General features: G+C 46.6%; 1 protein-coding gene across 1 annotated transcript in view; it reads left to right on the plus strand.

Moving 5' to 3' along the window:
* Nucleotides 1-21,825, plus strand: part of CFAP221 (cilia and flagella associated protein 221) — a gene marked incomplete at its 3' end in the record, with an annotated part of 82,251 nt that overhangs the window by 38,955 nt on the left and 21,471 nt on the right. Inside the window, exons 7-16 of the mRNA XM_082841158.1 lie at nucleotides 3,240-3,399; nucleotides 5,572-5,692; nucleotides 5,776-5,887; nucleotides 6,050-6,158; nucleotides 9,670-9,757; nucleotides 11,247-11,336; nucleotides 14,184-14,282; nucleotides 17,798-17,903; nucleotides 19,263-19,396; nucleotides 21,021-21,101. Of these exons, the coding sequence (XP_082697284.1) occupies nucleotides 3,240-3,399; nucleotides 5,572-5,692; nucleotides 5,776-5,887; nucleotides 6,050-6,158; nucleotides 9,670-9,757; nucleotides 11,247-11,336; nucleotides 14,184-14,282; nucleotides 17,798-17,903; nucleotides 19,263-19,396; nucleotides 21,021-21,101 (1,100 nt within the window). The remainder of the gene's footprint in view (nucleotides 1-3,239; nucleotides 3,400-5,571; nucleotides 5,693-5,775; nucleotides 5,888-6,049; nucleotides 6,159-9,669; nucleotides 9,758-11,246; nucleotides 11,337-14,183; nucleotides 14,283-17,797; nucleotides 17,904-19,262; nucleotides 19,397-21,020; nucleotides 21,102-21,825) is intronic.

The raw sequence follows: 21,825 nt of genomic DNA on the forward strand, positions 1-21,825 counted from the left end.
ACTCTTCATTGCGGTGTGTGGGCTTCTCATTGCGGTGGCTTCTCTTGTTGCGGAGCACGGGCGCAAGGGCTAGCGGGCTTCAGCAATTGTGGCTTGCGGGCTCAGGAGTTGTGGCTCGTGGGCTCCAGAGAGCAGGCTCAGTAGTTGTGGCTCACGGGCCCAGCTGCTCTGCGGCATGTGGGATCCTCCCAGACCAGGGATCAAACCAGTGTTCCCCACATTGGCAGGCGGATTCTTAACCACTGTGCCACCAGCGAAGTCCCCAGTGGGATTGTTTTCTTAATTTCACTTTCTGATGGTTTGTTGTTGGTGTATAGAAACACAAGTGATTTTTCTATATTGATTTGTATTCTGCAACTTTACTGACTTTTTAAATTAATTCTAACAGGTGTTTTTGGCGGAGTCTTTAGGGTTTTCTGTAGTTTTCTGAAGCACCGTGGGATCTGGGAAGTTAAAAGAGCTCTGGGGCCTGGTGTCTGCCTTAGGGGCTTGCAGTCTATTTGGGCGACTGGTAAACATAGCAGGGTGACAGCTGGGGTGGCACCCGGGGATCGCAGGGTGATGGAGTGTCGGGGGTGGAGGCTCCTGGGGGTGGTGCTGTAACACATAGGCTGGCGCAGGCTTTGAAGTTTTATTTATGGAGCTGGAACACCTGTAACGAGCAGGCACTTGCTTTTGTGAGACTTAGTAGGGGAGGCAGACGGCAGAGAGATGGTTTCAGGGGTGGGAATCAGCGGCTGAAAGAAGACTTGGAGGAAGGGCTTTCCAGGTCGGGGAACGGCGATGCCAAGGCCCTGGGGTGCAGGAGGAGCCCGTGTCTGGGGATTGGAGCAGAGGCCGCTCTCCTCTTCACCTGAGCCTGATGTCCCCGGCGCTCAGACAGCTCCTTGTGCTTCACTTGCTTCCCCAAGTCCTGCTCTGTACTCATGCCATGACTTGAGAGTTTATCTTCACTTGCTTATTTCTTTTTGTTTGCTATCCCGACTAGCATGTAAACTCTGGGAACTCTGGGACTTTGCTTTGTTTATTGCTGTATCTCAAATGCCTAAAAGAGTGCCTGGCACCCAGCAGTGCTCAGTGAATGCTTGGATGGCTGAAGGAAAGGGCTGTGCGGTTGGCACAGAGAGAAAGGCAGAGGGTGGACCACGATTCAGAGGCCGTGGATGGGAAGGGGGGTGCCAGGCATTTATGAGGGGGTACAAGGCCTCTGCAGGGGCCATAGGAAGGCCCGATGCACCGGACAGAGGGAACCACCTAGAAAGCAAACCAGAGAGCCTTCAGTGGAAGTCAGAAACATTAGCCCCTCTCACACTTAGGGCATGGATCCTCCCTCCCTCCCTGCCTTTTATTTTCCTTTCCATGTTTTTTGAACACTTACTGGGTTCCAAGCCCTGCTGGCGCCAGAGATACAAAGGAGAAATAAACATCGTGTGATATCTGACTTTGGAGAGAACAGTCATCCATCCTGAAGATTTGAAAGGAGAGAATCAAATTACACAAAAATATAGGGAACTGAATAATTTGGACACGAGCTTTTGTGTGTGTTCCTTGCTTTCCCTTGTGGCTCACAGCATGAACATTGACATGTGGGAGTTAGCTTGAAGATTAGGGTTCTGGGAATTCACGTCTGAGTCAGTAACGCTGATTGATAGGCACATGTTTATATAACTGACACAATCGAGTTATCATTATAAAGAATTAAGGTAGTAGTTGGATAAATAAGATCAGGGTAAACATGCAGCAGTTGATTCACGTGTATTTAATGAAAAGACTATATAAAGGTAATAGAAACACTGATGCTTCTCACGGGGAGAATGTATTTGTGTGTGTGGTGTGTGTGGTGTGGTGTGTGTGTATATGGTGTGTGTGTGTGGTGTGGGTGTGTGTGTGTGTGTATGGTGTGTGTGTGTGTATGGTGTGTGTGTGGTGTGTGTGTATAGTGTGTGTGTATGGTGTGTGTGTGTATGGTGTGTATGTGTGGTGTGTGTGGTGTGTATGGTGTGTGTGTGGGGTGTGTGTGTGTATATGGTGTGTGTGTGTGGTGTGTGTGTATGGTGTGTGTGTGTGTGTGTATGGTGTGTGTGTGGGGTGTGTATGTTTATGGTGTGTGTGTGTGTGGTGTGTGTGTGTATGGTGTGTCTGTGTGTGGTGTGTGTGTATGGTGTGTGTGTGTGTGTGTGTGGTGGTGTGTGTGTGGTGTGTGTGGTGTGTGTGTGTATGGTGTGTGTGTGGTGTGTGTGTATAGTGTGTGTGTATGGTGTGTGTGTGGTGTGTGTGTGTATAGTGTGTGTGTATGGTGTGTGTGTGTGTATGGTGTGTGTGTGGTGTGTGTGTGGTGTGTGTGTATGGTGTGTGTGTGGTGTGTGTGTATAGTGTGTGTGTGTATGGTGTGTGTGGAGGGTGTGTGGGGGTGTGTGTGGGGTGTGTGTGTGTGTATGGTGTGTGTGGGGTGTGTGTGTGTGTGTGTATGGTGTGTGTGTGTGTGTGTGGGGTGTGTGTGGTGTGTGTGTGGGGGCTGTGTGTGTGTATGGTGTGTGTGTGGTGTGTGTGTATAGTGTGTGTGTATGGTGTGTGTGTGGTGTGTGTGTATAGTGTGTGTGTATGGTGTGTGTGTGTGTATGGTGTGTGTGTGGTGTGTGTGTGGTGTGTGTGTATGGTGTGTGTGTGGTGTGTGTGTATAGTGTGTGTGTGTATGGTGTGTGTGGAGGGTGTGTGGGGGTGTGTGTGGGGTGTGTGTGTGTGTATGGTGTGTGTGGGGTGTGTGGGGTGTGTGTGTGTGTGTATGGTGTGTGTGTGTATGGTGTGTGTGTGTTTATGGTGTGTGTGTGTATGGTGTGTGTGTGTATGGTGTGTGTGTGTTTATGGTGTGTGTGTATGGTGTGTGTGTGTTTATGGTGTGTGTGTGTATGGTGTGTGTGTATAGTGTGTGTGCGGGGGTGTGGGGTGTGTGTGTGTATGGTGTGTGTGTGTATGGTGTGTGTGTGTATGGTGTGTGTGTGTGTATGGGGTGTGTGTGTGTATGGTGTGTGTGTGTTATGGTGTGTGTGGGTGTGTGTGGTGTGTGTGTGTGTGTATGGTGTGTGTGTATAGTGTGTGTGGGGTGTGTGTGTGTATGGTGTGTGTGTGTGTATGGGGTGTGTGTGTACGGTATGTGTGGGGTGTGTGTGTGTGTGTCAGCCTCTTTGCTGGGACTTGGCAGGAAGAGAACGCATCACGTTTTCTCATGTCTTTCCTCCCAGGAATAATACCAGCGAACGGGAAGATGGATGTGACAGTGACGTTTACCCCCTTTCAGTGTGGGATCGCACAGATAAAAGTGCAGCTGTGGATTGCACAATTCAACTCTCAACCATACGAGTGTGTCTTCACCGGCACGTGCTACCCCAATATGGCTTTAAAGTACGGCTGCCTTGGGGGGCTTCTGTGTATTCTTCAAACTTTTTCAAAACCCCAGGTCTTCCTTCCTTCCATTCTGTGTTTCTTTCTTGTAGCAGAATGCCATCAAAAGCGTACTTACTATGCCTGAAACTAATATACTATTTTCTGTCAATTCTATGTCAGTTTTAAAAACTTATTTAAACGATGAACCTTCATAAAATACACTTAAGATACAACAGCAATGCAGAGGATAGCTCTGCACTTGGAGCCGTAGTTGCTTCTGGCAAGAGGGGAAGAGATGACTGAGGAAAGGAAAATTTCACAGTATAAACCCCAACCTTGGAAAACCCTTACAAATATTTTGAAAACGATAAAGAAAAAGTTTGATTTTCTCCTCTCCCCTCCATGCACAGGTACACATCACACAGTAATATCATTAGGCATATTAAATAAAGTGGAGTAACAACCTAGTATCAAAATAAGAACTAACTCCATGGTTTATTATATATTTATGTTATTATTCTTTTTCTAAAGAGCCAAAGCAGCTCAAGTCAACTATAGACCCTTCGTGTGGCCCGCTGAACCCAAATCTTGGAAGTTCCCACAGTAGAACTAACATGAGTCAGCCGATGAAGAAGTGGCATTGGATGTAACTGAAAAGCAGTGCTCATTCTTCTGGTGTCAGTTACTGGCCGAGCAGAACGCCACTGGCCAGCTCGGGTCACGTGCTGCGACACACAAACTGCCTCCTTAACGGCATCGCCTGAGTGGGACGTTGACTTGCCCCTCTTTGACCTTGACTTCCACAGGCGTGTTCGTACATACAATGGCGCAGTGCGCGGCCCAGGCTCCGTATGAGAGTGGGAGCAGACCTTTCCTAACTGATGTTTTGGTTTCCCAACTGGAGTTTAACGTCTTGTTTAGAGCACTCTTGATGTTTTCCAGGACTGTGTCTCCCCAGGCTGCAGGTGGGGCTAGAACAGACATTCCACCAGCAAGGTGAAAAGTGGCCCAGCTGCAGTATGTTCTGAAGGTGTCATAGGTTGCTTTTTTGTTTCAGGGTGGGTGCGTGATGGATACACTCACGTATGTCCTGACTTTGGCGCTGCCAACTCCACGTAACTCTTTGGTTTCTCGCTTTCTCATTTCCATCCTTAACACTAGCAATTAGACTTCCTAAGGAGGCTGGGCTTTTTGCTGTTGCTGTTAATTTTCATTGGAGTATGGTTGCTTTAGGAGACTGGTTTTTAACACCCTCAGAAATTTGGGGTTGTTTCCCAGATATTTACGGCAGAGGTGGTATCAGAGCTCTGTTGAGATGCAGATGCCGGGCCACAGCTCACTTGTCCCTGCACCTCACAGCGCGTCAGTCAGTGTGGACAGGTTCTCCCGTGCCGTGACCTTTCAGGACTCTCACACAGGCCACGTTAAGTTTGGGATCGCAGGCCTATGGCCCGTGTTGTGCAGTGGGGCCGGGTCAGTAGGCGCTAGGCCAATGCACCTGGCATGTCAGAATGCATGAATGGTCGCAGTCTCTCATCTTACCTCTGTAACGTCATGGACACGTGTCATCCCACCAAACACGTGTTCACACATTCTTGCTTAAGAAAATGCTGTCATGGGTAGCATTCATAAACATACATGGTTCTACTACATCTCATGATAAATAAGCAGCTTCTGCAGACATGGAAGCAGCTCTGTCTATACCTGCCTATGTTTAAAGCAGTTTTCATTCGCAGAAAAGATCTCAAACATTAACCTGAATCACTTTTTTTTTTAAAGATCTTGCTACAAACAGTGGGAAAAATTATTCTTTTACTAGGAACATAAATCAATGTAAGAGTTTTTCAATGTGGTAAGTAAATTCAGCTGTGGAAATCCAACAGCCCAGAAATGAATTATGCTGGACGCTGAGAGCATTTTTTAGCATGTCCCGTTTTCCACTTGTTATGTTCTTTGAGAACATAAGGAAAACAGCCATCGAGCAGCTGTTTGTATATGATTATGCTCTGTTATCCTGACCTTGCATTTATTTTAGTAAACCACTGTTTTAGCACTCAGATTGATTTTTAGTTTAGATATAGTATTGATATTTAATGGACTATAAGTCATGGTATTATTGGAAAGAACTAAAATTAGGAGCCTTGAGTTGTTGCATTACATACTAATTTAATAATCTGTTTTCAACTCTAGGTTAGCAGAATTTGAAAGATTAAATACTCTTTCTAGGAAAGTAGTTGTTCCTCCAGAAAAGGCAAGGACACATGTACATTTTCACCGATTGCCAGCAAAGGCAAAGCCTCCCAAGATTAAGGTAAAGTGGGCGTTATGTGGACCACGATGGAAGGAATGACAGAGAAGGCAAATAATGACTTTTCCCTCCTGGTTTGGTCTCAGGAAATCGAATATCAGAACTTGAGATTTCCAGTAGATTTATCGAATCCATTTGCTGTGGCAACTGTTCTAAACCAAGAACCAGGAAAATTGAAGATTAAAGAATTAAGAGAAGGTAAGCAGTTGATCCTCCGTAAATCAGCCCCTGGGCAGAATCTGAAGCAGCAGCAAAACTCAGTTAGATCGCTGTTTTGTTTTGCCATTAGAAATGTGTTTTTCTCTCAGCCAGTGATTCTGATTTGATTACTGGTATAATCGTGTTTGCTCCCTCCCTCAGTTTTGGACCAAGGCACTGAGGTTTCAAAAACAAGACAGATGAAGGAAACACTCTTTGAACAGAAAGTCAGACAGAACACTTACGAAGAGCTCAGAAATCACCTTAAGTGGTAAATATCGCACAATTATTTGCATCAAGTGACGGTGGTTTTGGTAATCCATGAGACATGAGACACAATGAAATGTAATACCTTTTTATGCCCTTTGAAAATTTTGATTATTCTCTCCCCTTTAATGGACCTTCTGTTTCAGAGTGAAGTTTCTATTGGGAATAAACTAATGTGACCAAACCATTTTGTTTCCTAAGCATGACCAGTGGCAGAGCCAGAGTGCACCCCCCTTGCTCAGGACCGATCTGGGTGACAGGCACCCCGGGTCTTGCCCCGTCACCTCTCACCCCACCCCGAGCCCCCTGTGTCCTGGGCTGTGTGCCTCAGAGGCCATCCGGGGATCCCGGCAGTGCAGGCTGGGCTCGGGGAGGCTCCCGGTGGAGGTTTTCAAACTCAGATGCGAGGCTTCTTCTTTGTGCTCCTGCAAACAAAATGGAACCCTTTTTACAAATTTTTACCAGATCATACCAGGCATATCTACGTGTACAGATTCAGCTGAAGTAACTTTAGAAACTCTTAAACTGAGTTCAAAAGGAGACTCCTGGAGGAACTTCCCTGGCGGTCCAGTGGTTAAGACTCTGGGCTTCCACTGCAGAGGGTACGGGTCCCATCCCTGGTCGGGGAACTAAGAGCCCACATGCCGCCCAGACAGGCCACGCACCCTGAGCTCTGGGGCCGGCCCAGGTGTCCCCACCCTGCCACCCCCTCAGGAGAAACAGCCCCTTCTGTGAATTCACAGAATCCTGTGTGAGCCTGTACTCGGGGTCTGGCCTCAGTTGAACAGGGCGTATGCCAGGTTACCCAGGACCATTTTTTAAAAATACTCTTTCCCTGTTGTAAAAAAAGTGGACACATTGTCATTGTAGAAACTTGGAGATTTTATTTTGAGTGTAGAAGAGGAAACCAGAATCACTGCTAGTGCAGTGGCCACTGCTGACCCTCGTGTTTTCCCTCCCACCTATGCTTCTTTGTAACAGACTCAAAATCACACCCTAAATTTTGTGTTTTGTTTATTTATTGATTTATCTATTTATCTATTTATTTGTTTTGGGCTGTGTTGGGTCTTCGTTGCGGTGCGTGGGCTTCTCATTGTGGTGGCTTCTCTTGTTGCAGAGCACGGGCTCCAGGTGCGCGGGCTCAGTAGTTGTGGCGCATGGACTTAGTTGATCCGCGGCATGTGGGATCTTCCTGGACCAGGGCTCAAACCCGTGTTCCCTGCATTGGCAGGCGATTCTTAACCACTGCACCACCAGGGAAGTCCCTAAATTCACTTTTTTTTTTTGCAGTACGCGGGCCTCTCACCGCTGTGGCCTCTCCCGCTGCGGAGCACAGGCTCCGGACGCGCAGGCTCAGCGGCCATGGCTCACGGGCCCAGCCGCTCCGCGGCATGTGGGATCTTCCCAGACCGGGGCACGAGCCCGCGTCCCCTGCATCGGCAGGCGGACTCTCAACCACTGCGCCGCCGGGGAAGCCCCCTAAATTTACTTTTGATCATGTGTTGTTCACTTAATACTTTCTCCCTACTTTTTTGTTAAAAGATTTAAACCCCGCCAGTAAGAGGCACACACATTGATGTAGGGTCAGTGGTTAACGCCACGCGCGTGCACACGCGCACAAATGCACAGGCGCAGACACACCCTTTATCCCCCTGAGCCCTTTGAAAGCGAGTTGCAGGTACAAGTGCCATGAACCCTCGCCCCTAAAGGCTTTAGCATGTAGCTCCTAAAAGCAGGGACATTCTCCAACATCACCGTAATCACTACCAAGAGGTTTACCATTGATGAAACACCGAATAATCAGCCTATATGCAGATTTACCTTGTTGTCCCCGTAATGACTCTTATACCAGGGGGTTTTGGGTTTTAAAGCGGGGAATCCAAGGTCCAATCAAAGAGCATACACTTTGTGTGTAGTTTTCATATCTCTTTAGTCCCCTTTAATCTAAGACAGTTCTCCAGAACTTTAAAGACCACAGCTACTGTATCCTTGTTTTGTCATATCTCTTTAGTCCCCTTTAATCTAAGACAGTTCTCCAGAACTTTAAAGACCACAGCTACTGTATCCTTGTTTTGTCATATCTCTTTAGTCCCCTTTAATCTAAGACAGTTCTCCAGAACTTTAAAGACCACAGCTACTGTATCCTTGTTTTGTCATATCTCTTTAGTCCCCTTTAATCTAAGACAGTTCTCCAGAACTTTAAAGACCACAGCTACTGTATCCTTGTTTTGTCATATCTCTTTAGTCCCCTTTAATCTAAGACAGTTCTCCAGAACTTTAAAGACCACAGCTACTGTATCCTTGTTTTGCTCTCTTTTTTTGTGGCCACGCCGTGCAGCTTTCGGGATCTTAGCTCCCCAGCCAGGGATCGAACCCAGGCCCTCGGCGGTGAAAGCCGAGAATCCTAACCACTGGACCTCCAGGGAACTCTGCTACTATATACTGTGAACACATATCAGACTCCATGATGGGTACATTACATACCAGAGGTGTTTTCAGTGTGATGAAATTCACATCACATAAAATGAACCATTTTAACCATTTTAAAGTGTACAAGCCAGAAATTATTAGCACGTTCACGGTGTTGTGCAACTGTCACCACTTTTTTCCAGAACATTTTCATCCCTCCAGAAAGGAAGCCCGTCATAAGCATGAAGCGGTCACGCCCCGTCCTCTTTCCCCGGCCCCTGGCGACCACTAATCCGCTTTCTGTCTCTGTGACATTGCCCCTTATTTCACATGAATGCAATCGTAGAACACATGGCCTTTAGTAACTGGCTTCTTTCGCCATTCGTGTTTCCAAGCTTCATCCACATCACAGCACCTGTCAGTACTTCATTCATTTTTATGGCTGAATAAGATTCTATTTTATGGACATACTACATTGTGTTTATTCATTCATCAGTTGATGGACACTTGGGTGGTTTCCACCTCTTGGCTATTTTAAATAATGCTGCTACGAACATTTATATACAGGTTTTTGTGTGAACTTATCTTTTCAGGACACTTGGGTGTATGCGTAAGAGAGGAATCGCTGGGTCGTACGGTCATTGTATGTTTGCCTTTTTGAGAACGGCCAAGCTGTGCTCTACGCGGCTGCAGCAGTTTACATTCCCACCCGCAACGTGCGAAGCTTCCAGTTTCTCCCCCTCCTTGGCACTCCTGTTATTTCCCTTCATTATGATTGTTGTCACCATCATCACCATGAATCGTCACCCAAGGGGGTGTGCAGTGGTGGTCCATCACTGTGCTTTTGATTTGCATTTCCCTAATGGCGACTGGGGTTGAGCATCCAGGTTTCTTTATTCATAAATATTTTGGTGTGTGTCACTAGAAGCTGAGCTTCGTCTTGTGGAACACATTGTTCACCCGAGTTGTGTTGCTGTGGTCTCTGCAGCTTCTCTGCCCCACGGTGTGTCCTCCCTCTTCAGCTGTGCAGTATGGCTAAGACACTCCATCCTGAAGTCGACTATGGTATTCTGATGGGTTCTGGAAGCTGGTTTTTTTCTCCCCAGGCAGGTACACCTCGGTAAAGATCACATGTCCCTTAAATTTAAAAAAGACCTTACTGAGGAGCGGCAGAGAGTAAACAACAAATACAAGGTCAGGATCACTGCTAATTCGATGTCATTTATTTCACTAAATATTGTTAATTCCTGCTGTATGCAAGATGTCATATAAGGAGAGAAAACCTTACAATTAAGTTGGGACGGGAGGCTGATAACCAGCCCTCGGTTAACTGTAAATCGAGGCTGCCTGTAACTGTCACCGAGACCACTGCTGAGCAGTGTGGGGCTTCAGAGTCCAGCTAGCAGGGGACTCATCTAGCTGGAAAGCTTCCTAGAAGACACGGTATACGTTTGAAAAGCAGTAAAGAGGAGAAAGGCGCCCAACTTAGAGGCAGGGAATGGCTCCGGTTTGGGCTGGAATGCTGGGCGTGAGCTGCAGAGCACGAAGGTAAGAGAGACCCAGAGACGGTGACCAGGAGCGAAGCCAGAGCCAAGTCCAGACCAAAGCTGGAGGCCGAGCCCTGTGGCAGGAAACCGAGCAAAAGCGAGAGGGAGGGAGGGTGCAGAGCAAGTGGGCACGGGAACCACGCGGCCCAGACCCTCGGGGGCGGCGGCTTCTTGCTTAAGGGAGACGGCCAGTAATGCTACATTCTGAATGTTCATCGTAAATGAGTAGAGTCTAAATAGAGGTACAAGAAGTTTCCCTCCTCTTTCGTCTAACAACGCATTTGCCAATCCCTTCTTTAAATTCCCTCTATTTTATTTGACTTTTAGTTGTCATGGAGTTCAGGGTCTCTCCCCACGGAATCTGTATTTTGAACCTAAGGTCCCCCATCTCAAACTCAACCTCCTGCTGCGTGCAAATCAGACTGGACAGCTCACCACCCTGGTGACAATCATAGACATCCGTTATTTCTTGTTTTCTTTGATTGCAGTAGAGTTGATCTACATTGTGTTAGTTTCAGGTATACAGCTCAGTGATTCAGTTACACACACACACACACACACACACACACACACACACACACACACACAATCTATTCTTTTTCAGATTCTTTTCCCTTAGAGGTTATTACAAAATATTGAGTAGAGTTCCCTGTTCTCTCCAGTAGATCCTCTCATTTTCGAGTAGGGTGTTAATGTTTTGGTCAGATTTCTTCCGATTTAGTCTATAAAAATGTTTGTGAACAGCATACCTGAAAGCCAAGCTAGTTTTAGAAGTTACCTAACACAGAAATAATAAAAACCACAGAGAGGCAAAAGCCAACACGTGTGCAGGTGCACGGCCCTCTTACCGTGGGGGCAGGCGTGAGGAGACACTGAGCCAAGCCCGGCGGCCTTCCTGGGAGCGACCAGGCGGTGCCAGTGGCTCCGGGGTAGGGGAGATCGCTCGGGGCCAGGGGGCAGGCGGCGGAGACACCTCTCCACGGAAGGGACAGACCCCCAACTTCCACCACCCAGGAGAGGGAAGGGATCACGTGCCTTTGACCAATGGCTTAATGGGTTTCTACCAGTTTCAAAGAGAAATACAGTTGTGTGCCTTTGTATTCCATTTTAACATTTTTGATGATTGAAAATCCCAGCTAGATAGAGGAGATCCTGTTTTGGATGACGAATTCCAGCGACTCAAGACCGAAGTTCACCCGAAACGGGTTGTACGCGACCTGGAAGAAGTAAGTAACTTTCTTTATTTGGAATCTAATTATCAGGAGCTCTTTATATGCTTATTTTTTAAGCATATAAACAATTTTATAGAAATCCTTTTACCAAGAGATTTTTAATAGTTTTTAATTTGCTTACCTTTCGGGGTGTTTTTTCTTATGACATATCCACAAGTCAGGCATCAATTTGTAATTGTTTCCCTTGAAATTAATAGCCTTGTATATGGGCCCCTGCTTCCCACACCTCCGATTTCTCCTCTTGGTCTCCTTTGTTCTTCCCCTTTGCTGCCCATGCCCCTGTCCGCAGGTCCTCAGGGTGGGTCCCTGGGTGGGTTCCTGGCCCCCTCCCCTCCCCTTGTAAGAAGACAGCCAGTCAGACGCCAGAGCTCTGGTGCCAGCTCCACCTCAGATTTGGGACCCGGGAAGAGCCCTCTGAGCCCTCGTGCCCTGGTGTCCTCAAACGTGAAGTGGGGACAGTAGCCACCCCCCCCCCCCGGAGTTTCCTCTGTCATGTGATAGTTTCTGGTTAAAACCCCAATTTTTAATTTATTTTACTTAAAGAAATTTTTTTGAAGCATAGCTGATTTACAATGTTGTGTTAATTTCTGCTGTACAGAAGTGATTCACTTATACATATATATATATACATTCTTTTTCATATTCTTTTCCATTATGTTTTATCACAGGATATTGAATATAGTTCCCTGTGTTCTACAGTAGGACCTTGTTGTTTACCCCAATTTTTAATTTTAACAACGAAAAAATGCTTCCCAGTCTCCCCACCTCCACCATTCTCAGTTTTCTCTTCTGGGTCTGCACGCCTGCACTGTTTTTACCTCTTTCCCCCCCCGCCCCGCCCCATCTCATCTGGCCACACAGTTGTGCTAATCGCTCTTCCACGAGGCCATCCCCCGGTCCACCTTCACGGCTCACCCTCAGCTCATCCTGCAGGTGAATCGTTTGTGTTCCGCCCCTCTGCCCTCTCCTCCATGGCCCACTGCCCGGGCCAACGCAAGACTGACTCACTTCCGATGACTGTCTTCACGTTGCTCCCCTGTTCAGTGACCTGCAGCGCCCAAGGCTCTGGCCGGCGTCACGACACCCCCAGACACCCTTTCCTTCCCAGTCATTACTGATCCACACACGCTTGTGCCCCCGGTGCGTGGGCTCCACTGGGGACCACACGGTCTGGCCTCCTGCTTCTGCAGCATCCCAGCACCCGACGCAGGGTTCTGATTTCTGTGTGACTTTATTCTTCCTCTCTAGACTGTACATTTCGTTCTTTCTTTTTTTTTTTTTTTGATGTAATAGTCACAGTTTTCTAAAAAGAAAACTCTTAACAAATGAGGGAAACAGAAGCTTTTGTAAACTCATAAATTGATTTTTCAAAAAAATTACAGTAAAAGTCATTCTAATTGGCGAAAAATTAGAGGTACTGCATATACAAGCAAGTACAAACTCTTTTATTGAATATTGTGTTAGAGGTTCTGGATAGTACAGTATGATAAGAGAAAGATACAAGAAAAGTTATAAGTATTGGAGAGAAAGAAATAAAAAGATCATTGATTTTATATGATATAATTAACTATGATTGTCGAAAATCTAAAAGTGTCTATTGCCAGATTAATTAAACCTACTGAATTTGTAAGAGAATTTGGGAATTGCATGTAAAATCATTATACAAGAATATCTACTGTATTTTCATATACAAGAAATGAAACGTTAACATATACTTTAATAGACATGTAATTTATAATAGCAAGCAAGTACCTAGAAGCAAATCTAACAATTACAAACTTTACATTAAAACAATAACAAAGATCTAAATAAATTGAAAGATATTTATAGATGTCTTATGGAAGAGAACAAGCATTGTAAAGATGTTACCTTTTTCCAAATTGATCTACAGATTAAATGCAATCCCAATTAATACCTCAGTAGGCTTTGTCATGGAATTTTATAACTCTTTAAGTACATATATATGTATATATACACAACATGAACACGAATATTATGTATATATACGTATATATATGAAAGAACAAAGGCTCAAGAATTTTTTTAACTTAAAATGAATAAACCGGGGGAGAGGACTTTCTCTGAAGGAGACAAAGCTTTTTGACCAAGTTGGATCATTAAGGCAGTGTGGTATTATTGGCATACGGATAGGCAAAAGAGAAATGAAACCAAATAGAAAGACAGAAACAGATCCACATATGTATCGAGTCTTGATATATGATAGATGTGGCATTGTAAATCACTTGGAAAATGAGATTAGATTGTACATTTCTTTTTTTTTTAATATAAATGTATTTATTTATTTATTTTTGGCTGTGTTGGGTCTTTGTTGCTGTGCGCGGGCTTTCTCTAGTTGCAGCGAGGGGGGTTACTCTTTGTTGCAGTGTGCGGGCTTCTCATTGTAGTGGCTTCTCTTGTTGTGGAGCACGGGCTCAAGGCACGTGGGCTTCAGTAGTTGTGGCTCGTGAGCTCTAGAGTGCAGGCTCAATAGTGGTGGCGTACGGGGCTTAGTTGCTCCGCAGCATGTGGGATCTTCCCAGACCGGGGATCGAACCTGTGTCCCCTGCACTGGCAGGTAGATTCTTATCCAGTACGCCACCAGGGAAGTCCCTAGATTGTACATTTCTTGAAACCCAAATCTTGTCTTCCACTTTTGGTCCCTAACCCAAGAAGTATTCCCTATAATGCTGTGTACACCAAAAGTGCTTAATAAGTGCTCATTAAATGGAAGAACAAATAATAACTTGGTTTGGGATCCAACTCTGAAACATTTTTATTAAATGCTTTTATGCCAGGAGTTAAAATTTAAATCTAACATGCACCTATATTTTGTGTTCACAGAAAACCAGGGAATTTCATCCTAATTTTGATCCGCTCGTAAATAACACTTGGGTCAACAGGTTCTGGGCGCAGAGACGGTTTCAGCAAGCAGCACGCAAGGTAAGTTTCAGCACCAGGTTGAAAATTTAATTTCTTTAGTTATCAGCACAGGGAAATTGAACAGTGAGTTTTTTTAATAGCAGCTTTATTGAGATGCAATTCACATGCCTTAAAATTCACTCCTGTAAAGTGTACAGTTCAGTCGTTTTTAGTGGAGTACGGCCATCACCACTATCGGATTTTAGGGCGTTTTTATCACTGCTTAAAGAAGCCTGGTCACCAGCAGCAGTCGCTCTCCACCCCCCACCCCCTTCCCTGTTCACTTTCTGCCTCTGTGAATTTGCCTATTCTGGATGTTTCGTATACACGGAATCCTACAATACATGGCCTTTCGTAACTGGTTTCTCTCACTTAACATGTTTTCAGGGTTCATCCACGGTGTAGCATGTTTCAGTACCTCATTCCTTTTTCAGGATGAATAGTATTCATCCTTGAACGGAGATACCACACTCTTTATCTAGTCATCGGTTGAAACATTTGGGCTGTTCTCACCTTTTGGCTGTCATGGTGAGAATAACGGCGCTACAGACATTTATGTGCAAGTTTGTGGACATGTTTTCAGTTCTCTGGGGCGTGTACACCTAGGAGCAGAATTGCTGGGCCGTATGGAAGGATGCTGGTTAGTGATTTCTAGAGAGGACAGTGGGGTGCTCCTGTGCCCCTCGGCCTCTACAGTCCACAAAGGGTGTGAGGTGGCCCCCTGGCCTGGCTCCGCTCCCCCCGCAGCTGTCCCAGTCCTCTGTGTGGCCCCAGTCCTCTTCTTCTCCCAGGACACCACCTGAAACCCCATCCCATCTCCCTTCCCTCCACCCACACCTGTCCTTCGGCCAGCTCAGCCTACCCCTCCTCCAGCAAGCACTAGCGCTTGGCCGTCTTGGGGTGCCTCTTGCATCTTATGCTGCCTGTCGACCTCTCGTCCCAGCCACTGGAGCCTGGCTGCCTGGGGGGCAGAAGCCCTCCTGCCCCCACCCCGGCAGGGAGACCAGCGGTGGAGACACGGACTCTGGAGACAGACTGCTTGCCCTTCATTCTTTTTTCTTTTTCTTTAATAAATTATTTCATTTTTATTTTAGATAATCATTTTACTCTTTTTTTTCCACTAGTAAATGTATTTGATTGATGGATGGATGGATTGATTGATTTTTGGTCACACCGTGCAGCATGTGGGATCTAGTTCCCCAACCAGGGATCAAACCTGTGCCCCCTGCAGTGGAAGCACAGAGTCCTAACCACTGGACCACCAGGGAAGTCTCTTGCCCTTCATTCTTGGTGCTACTTCTTTTTTAATGGTTTTTAAAAGTTTTTTATTCAAGTATAGCTGATTTACAATGTTGTGTGAATTTCTGGTGTACAGCAAAGTGATTCCGTTATACATATATATTCTTTTTTTTATTCTTTTCCATATGGTTTATCACAGGGTATTGGATATAGTTCCCTGTGCTCTACAGTAGGACCTTGTTGTTTATCCGTCCTATGGATAATAGCTCACATCTGCTAATCCCAAACTCCCAGTTCTTCCCTCCCCCTCCCTCCCTCCCACTTGGCAACCACAAGTCTGTTTTCTACGTCTCTGAGTCTGTTTCTGTTTTGTAGGTAGGTTCCTTTGTGTCATATTTTAGATTCCACATGTAAGTGATACCATGTGGTATTTGTCTTTCTCTGTCTGACTTACTTCACTTAGTATGAGAATATCTAGGTCCATCCATGTTGCTGCAAATGGCGTTATTTCATCCTCTTTGATGGCTGAGTAGTATTCCATTGTGTATATGGACCACATCCTCTTTATCCATTCCTCTGTTGGTGGACATTTAAGTTGTTTCCATGTCTTGGCTATCGTGAATAGTGATGCTATGAACATTGGGGTGCATGTATCTTTTCAAATTAGAGTTTTGTCCAGATGTATGCCCAGGCGTGGGAATGCTGGATCATTGCACAGCTCTATTTGTAGTTCTTTGAGGAACCTCCATACTATTCTCCATAGTGGCTGCACCAGTTTACATTCCCATCTTGATGCTACTTCTCATGAGTTTTCCAATCTTGGACAAGTTCCATGACCTCTGTGCCTTCGTTTCCTCATCTGTCACTGAGGAGACCAGTAAGACCTTTCTCAGGGCTGTCATGAAAGTCAGGTGAGTCAACACATAGAAGACTCCAAGAGTTTACGTTGCAGGTGATCTCTCAAGCAGTGCTTGCAGCCTAGGCTGATGTCTGTAAACCAGTGTCCCTGCTGGGGCTTTGTCTGGGTGGGCTCTGCGCCTGTGCGGGACAGAGGTGGCTATGAGACACTCGTGGGACAGCCCCGGCCACTCTGGAGCTAGTCCTCCTGGGTCAGCAGCTGTGTGTCTGGCTCTGAGTGGAGGCTCCGTCTTTCCCGCACACTCCCCAGCAGGTGCTGCCAGTTAGATGTGCCAACACGTCCCCAGCCCGACGGCCCCTGCCATCCCCCCGGCCCAGTCACAGCCCCATCCTCTCTGCCTGGACCACCGCAGCCAGAAGAGGCCTCCCAGAGCTTGGACGTGATCGGACGTTGCCCCTGGGAAAACCTTCCAAAGGCCCCCCATTGCAATTGGAATAAAAGGCGCAATTTTTATCGAGGCGACAAGGCCATACTGGGTTTCTCTCTGTCCTTTAAGCATGTCTCCTTTGTTCCTGAATCAGGATCTCTGCACCTGCTGCTTCCCCTGCTCAGAACTCTTTCCAAGGCCAGTGTCTCCTCATTGTTCAAGTCTCAGATCGAACCTCACCTCCCAGAAAGGCCTTCCTTACGTCGTCCCTGCGGCAGTGGCCAGACCCCCTCCCAGCCCCTCAGTCACACCCCCGTGTGTTTAGTCTTCTTCATTTGCTTCATGGTGTTTAGCTTGTGTGCTCGTTTGTCTCCTGCCATCCCACTCCACACACACGCACGAACAGGACGTCAGCTCTGTGCGGGCTGGACCCTTGTCCGCCCCCCACTGTGTCCGCAGTACCTGAACAGGGCTGTGCATGGAGCGGCCACCTCTTCACACTGGATAAGTGGCAAGGCCGTGGGCGGATGGGAAGGAGTGGCCCCAGCTCTGGGCGCAGGGAGCGCTCACCCCCAGCAGCGCCTGCTCTGGACGCAGAGCGTGCGGTGTGCAGCCAGCGCCGCCCAACCCACTGCCCGATGTCTATGGAATTGTCTGCTTAGTTTGTCCTTCAGCTCTGAAAATAACATGGCAGCAGTGTCACAACGCAGATATACCGAGAAGAAAGACCGTAGAACTAGTCACTCTTCCACTCTGGAAATATGAGAAAACTGGGGCTCATAAATTGGGAGGGTCAAGGCCAGACGACAGCCGGGTCTCTGCGTTCAGGCAGGTCTGCACTTCCCAGACCTCGATGCCCGTGGCCTCGTCCAGGGCACTGTGACCCTCCCTGGGAATTCCACATAGATCCGTGGCCTCAGCCCCTGGCTGTGGTTGAGGAAATTGAGCTAAACTAAATGCCAAACTGAGCCCCGACGAACAGTGTGAGATCATTCTTCTTTCTAATTCCAGGTCGTGATTCAGCGCCGCTTGCTGAACATGCTGACTGCGATCCGTAACATGCACAGAGACGCCATCAAGAAAAGGTTCAGTCACGGAGGACAGTCCATAGCACAAGGTAGAGCCGGCTGTGAACAGCTGCGCTTCCATCCACATGTGTCCTGAGCAGCGGGCTTCTCTGTTAGGAAGTCAGATGGGTACAAATGCACGGCTTCATCAATCACATGTACTGGATTTTTAAAAGTGTTACTGAAGTCTAGTTGATTTACAGTGTTGCATTGATTTCTGCTGTACAGCACAGTGATTCCGTCAGTTATACACATATGTTCATATTCTTTTCCGTTGTGGTTTATCCCAGGATATTGAATATAGTTCCCTGTGCTCTACAGTAGGACCTTGTTGTTTAGACATCCTCTATATACTAGTTTGCATCTGCTGATCCTAAACTCCTGATCCTTCCCTCCCCCAGCCCCCTCCCCCTTGGCAACCGCAAGTCTGTTCTCTATGTCTGTGAGTCTTTCTGTGTCGTAGATAAGTTCATTTGTGTCATATTTTAGATTCCACATATAAGTGATACCATATGGTATTTGTCTTTCTCTGTCTGACTTACTTCACTTAGTATGATAATCTCTAGGTCCATCCATGTTGCTACAAATTGCATTCTTTCATTCTTTTTTATGGCCGAGTAATATTGCATTGTATATATGTACCACATCTTCTTTATCCATTCTTCTGTCGATGGACATTTAGGTTGCTTCCATGTCTTGGCTATTGTGAATAGTGCTGCTGTGAATATAGGACATTTTATTACATTTTAATTATCCTTTTTCCTCCTATATTATTTTATCTCTGATGCTGATGTTTCTAATAAAGAAACTCTTTTAAAAAACATTGTAGGGCTTCCCTGGTGGCGCAGTGGTTGAGAGTCCGCCTGCCGATGCAGGGGACACGGGTTCGTGCCCCGGTCCAGGAAGATCCCACATGCCGCGGAGCGGCTGGGCCCATGAGCCATGGCCGCTGAGCCTGCGCATCTGGAGCCTGTGCCCTGCAATGGGAGAGGCCACAACAGTGAGAGGCCCACGTACCGAAAAAAAAAAAAAAATTGTAAAATTTACCCGTGAGTTACATATGGACACCTGTAAAATGTCTTTACATGCTTCTTAAATTTGATCTTTTTCTTTGATGACAAGGGCAAAGAATATTCATCAGAGAGACTTCACTATGAATTATAGTTTTTTGGAAGTAAAAACAAAATTTTTAAAAAATTGGAGAAGGGGTTGAGGTAAAGAACAAAAGAGAAACTAAAAACGAGACTACACACATACATACGTACACACACACGTTCTTTCTGGAATGGGGTGTGCCAAGGACCCAGTAACTGGTGTGTGGCAAATGCACACACGCACACAACCAGAGGCGGTGGTTTCACACAAATACCTTGCGATTCTCCCAAAGCGCTGTCTGGTTTCACCCGCAGACAAGAGTTCCTCCAGACACCTTCCGGCGCGGGCCAGCCAGGACGGTTACTGCAGCTGCTTCTCTGTGCCACCCCAGCAAGTGCTGCCCTTCGCCTTCCCGGCCTACAGCGCCCCCCAGGGCTCCGACGAGCTGGTGGGTGTGCAGGGCTGCGGTGGCCCAGGCTCCATCAGGGTCGCAGGCAGGCGCCAAGGGGAGCCCCGCCCTGTCTCTGCCCCTCCGCTGCCTCCTTAGAGGCTCCCAAGTCAGACCTGCGTCCAAGTTATTGTGATGAACGGGAAACTGAGTGGCCCCTGCTGCCCCCTGCCTGGCCCCTGGCATGCCTGTGCTCAGGCTCTGCCCAGCCTGGAGGCCGCCGGGCCCTGCCACACTGCTGGGGAACAGGGCCTGAGGGCCGCGGCAGATGTAGGACTAAGAGGCAGGCCCAGCCCAGCCAAGCCCTCGGGTGCGTGGGGTCTGCGGGGGCCGGGGGTGGGCGGCCACAGCCTCTAACAGGCCAGCCTCGGACTCACAGGTCCATCCCTCTCTCCCTCTCGGTGGCAAGAAGTGTGACAGTTAGCCAAATGATGCATCGTCATAATTCAGATCGTGGCCAGACCACGAGTCAGGCAGTTTCTTAAGCGCTTCAGTTCTATCAGTTCATTTAATCTTCAACAAGTCTACATGGTAGGTTTATCCTCTTACAGCTGAGAAGGAGCCTGGGACACAAGGTCACAGAGCCAGTAATGAAATGTTGCCCGAGTTCCCCAAGTTCACGTAGTTAGCAATAAAAAGTGTGTTTTAATCGATAGTGAAAGGGCACAAGCAAAACAGTTTTTTGGTTTCAAAGAATGAACTTGCCATTCACATCCTGTAAAATGATTTGAGCCTTGCAGGTTAATCTACTCAAGAATTACAGGAGTGACTTTAGAAATTCCATGTGTTTTCCGCATTAGAAAATCAAATGACTTAAAAGATGAGCATATTTAGTTCCTAGGAAATGATAAATCTGAGATTTTCAAGCACTAAGAATTATCTGATACTCAATAATTAATGGGTGGAAAGAGTGATAGGGATGCAAAGAGATTATCACTGTGCTGTGGAGCCCATCTTTTTTTTTTTTTAATAATTCAAAGCTTATCATTTCATTTGGTACTTGAGTTAGTGCTGCAGAAATTTCTGTACTGCTCAGGGTTGATGAAAAACAGAATGCTCAGCATTCCTGTCCATAAAGAATTTTGTAATTCATTCCATAAATACTGTATTTCACCTATTCTAAGGTCACGTTTTAAAATATACAGCACCTTTGAGATTGGGAAATGTCTTATAATTGGTGGCACATTCGCATTGCATCGTATCAGTCTGACGACGGTGTCTCAGCTCGGTGAGCCGTAGTCGTTACTGAGTGCCTGTCACAGGTGGGGCGCTGTTGCAGGCTCTGGGTGATGCAGCAGATCCGCGTGCAGGACATTTGTGAGGTGGTGCTCCGGGATTAGCACCCGTGGAAGGGAAGCGGCCGCAGTGGGCAGAGGAGAAGTTAGGCTGCATCCTTTGACAGAGACCTCAGCTGCTGTCCTGAGAATCACACCCTAAGAGACAAGGGGGGCGGGGGCCCACGCTGCCTCCAAGCCACTCGCAGGAAGCAGCAGCTGTGGTCACGGGAGGGGTCACTTAGAGGGAGGAGCTGTTTGTGTAACGTGCAAAATGTGGAGAAATAGAAGCATAGCTGCCCTCGCTCCGCGATGATCACGTGTCACTTTTTTGAATTTTCACATTTTAGGCTCCTGGTGGCCTTGGACCTGTTCCAATTAAACCTTCAGAAATTCAAATCAAGCAGGCCTATTCCTTCTTCAATCTGCAGGTTAGACCTGTCATGTGGTTTTGTTAATTGGGTTTCTTATGAAGTAAACAATAGTCTTGAATTTGAACTGCGCTATTTTTATTAGTTTTGTTCTATGACGGATTATGCCACGTAGCATACTGTGTGTTTTGCTCTGATGTTATTTTATGCGACGTGCGAAGTGTAGCAGATTCTCTTTTCCTAATGTGGCTTATGGAAACCAGGGTCTTTATTCTGTGGATATACCATATAGTATGCATATCTGAAGCTGTCTGAACTGCATATGTTAGAAACTTGAAGAAAAGACACAAGTGAACAAAAGTGAGTCAGCCTTTGTGTATGACCACTTCTGTTTTTGAAAATATGCATGCTTTATTTCTTTTTTCTTTTCTTTTTTTTAATTGAAGTATAGTTGAATCCCAATATCTTGTTAGTTTCAGGCACACAGTGCAGTGAGTCAGTTACACACACACACATCTATTCTTTTTCAGATCCTTTTCCCTTTTAGGTTATTGCAAAATGTTGAGTATAATTCCCCGTGCTGTCCAGTAGGTCCTTGTGAAATATGCATGTTTTAAACTGACAAACCAGTGTTCAGTGTATTGCAGAGTTAAGCCCTAAGACAGGGGCGAGGAACTGTGAACACCGATGTGTGCTGCGACCCAGAACAGGGCCCAGGACGGCACTGACAAAGCTGCTGCTTAAACGTGGCGCTCGTTTTCCTTTTACCCCCAGGCGGCTGGGA

This window comes from Leucopleurus acutus, assembly GCF_964270905.1.
Source record: "Leucopleurus acutus genome assembly, chromosome: 6".
NCBI lineage: Eukaryota > Metazoa > Chordata > Mammalia > Artiodactyla > Delphinidae > Leucopleurus > Leucopleurus acutus.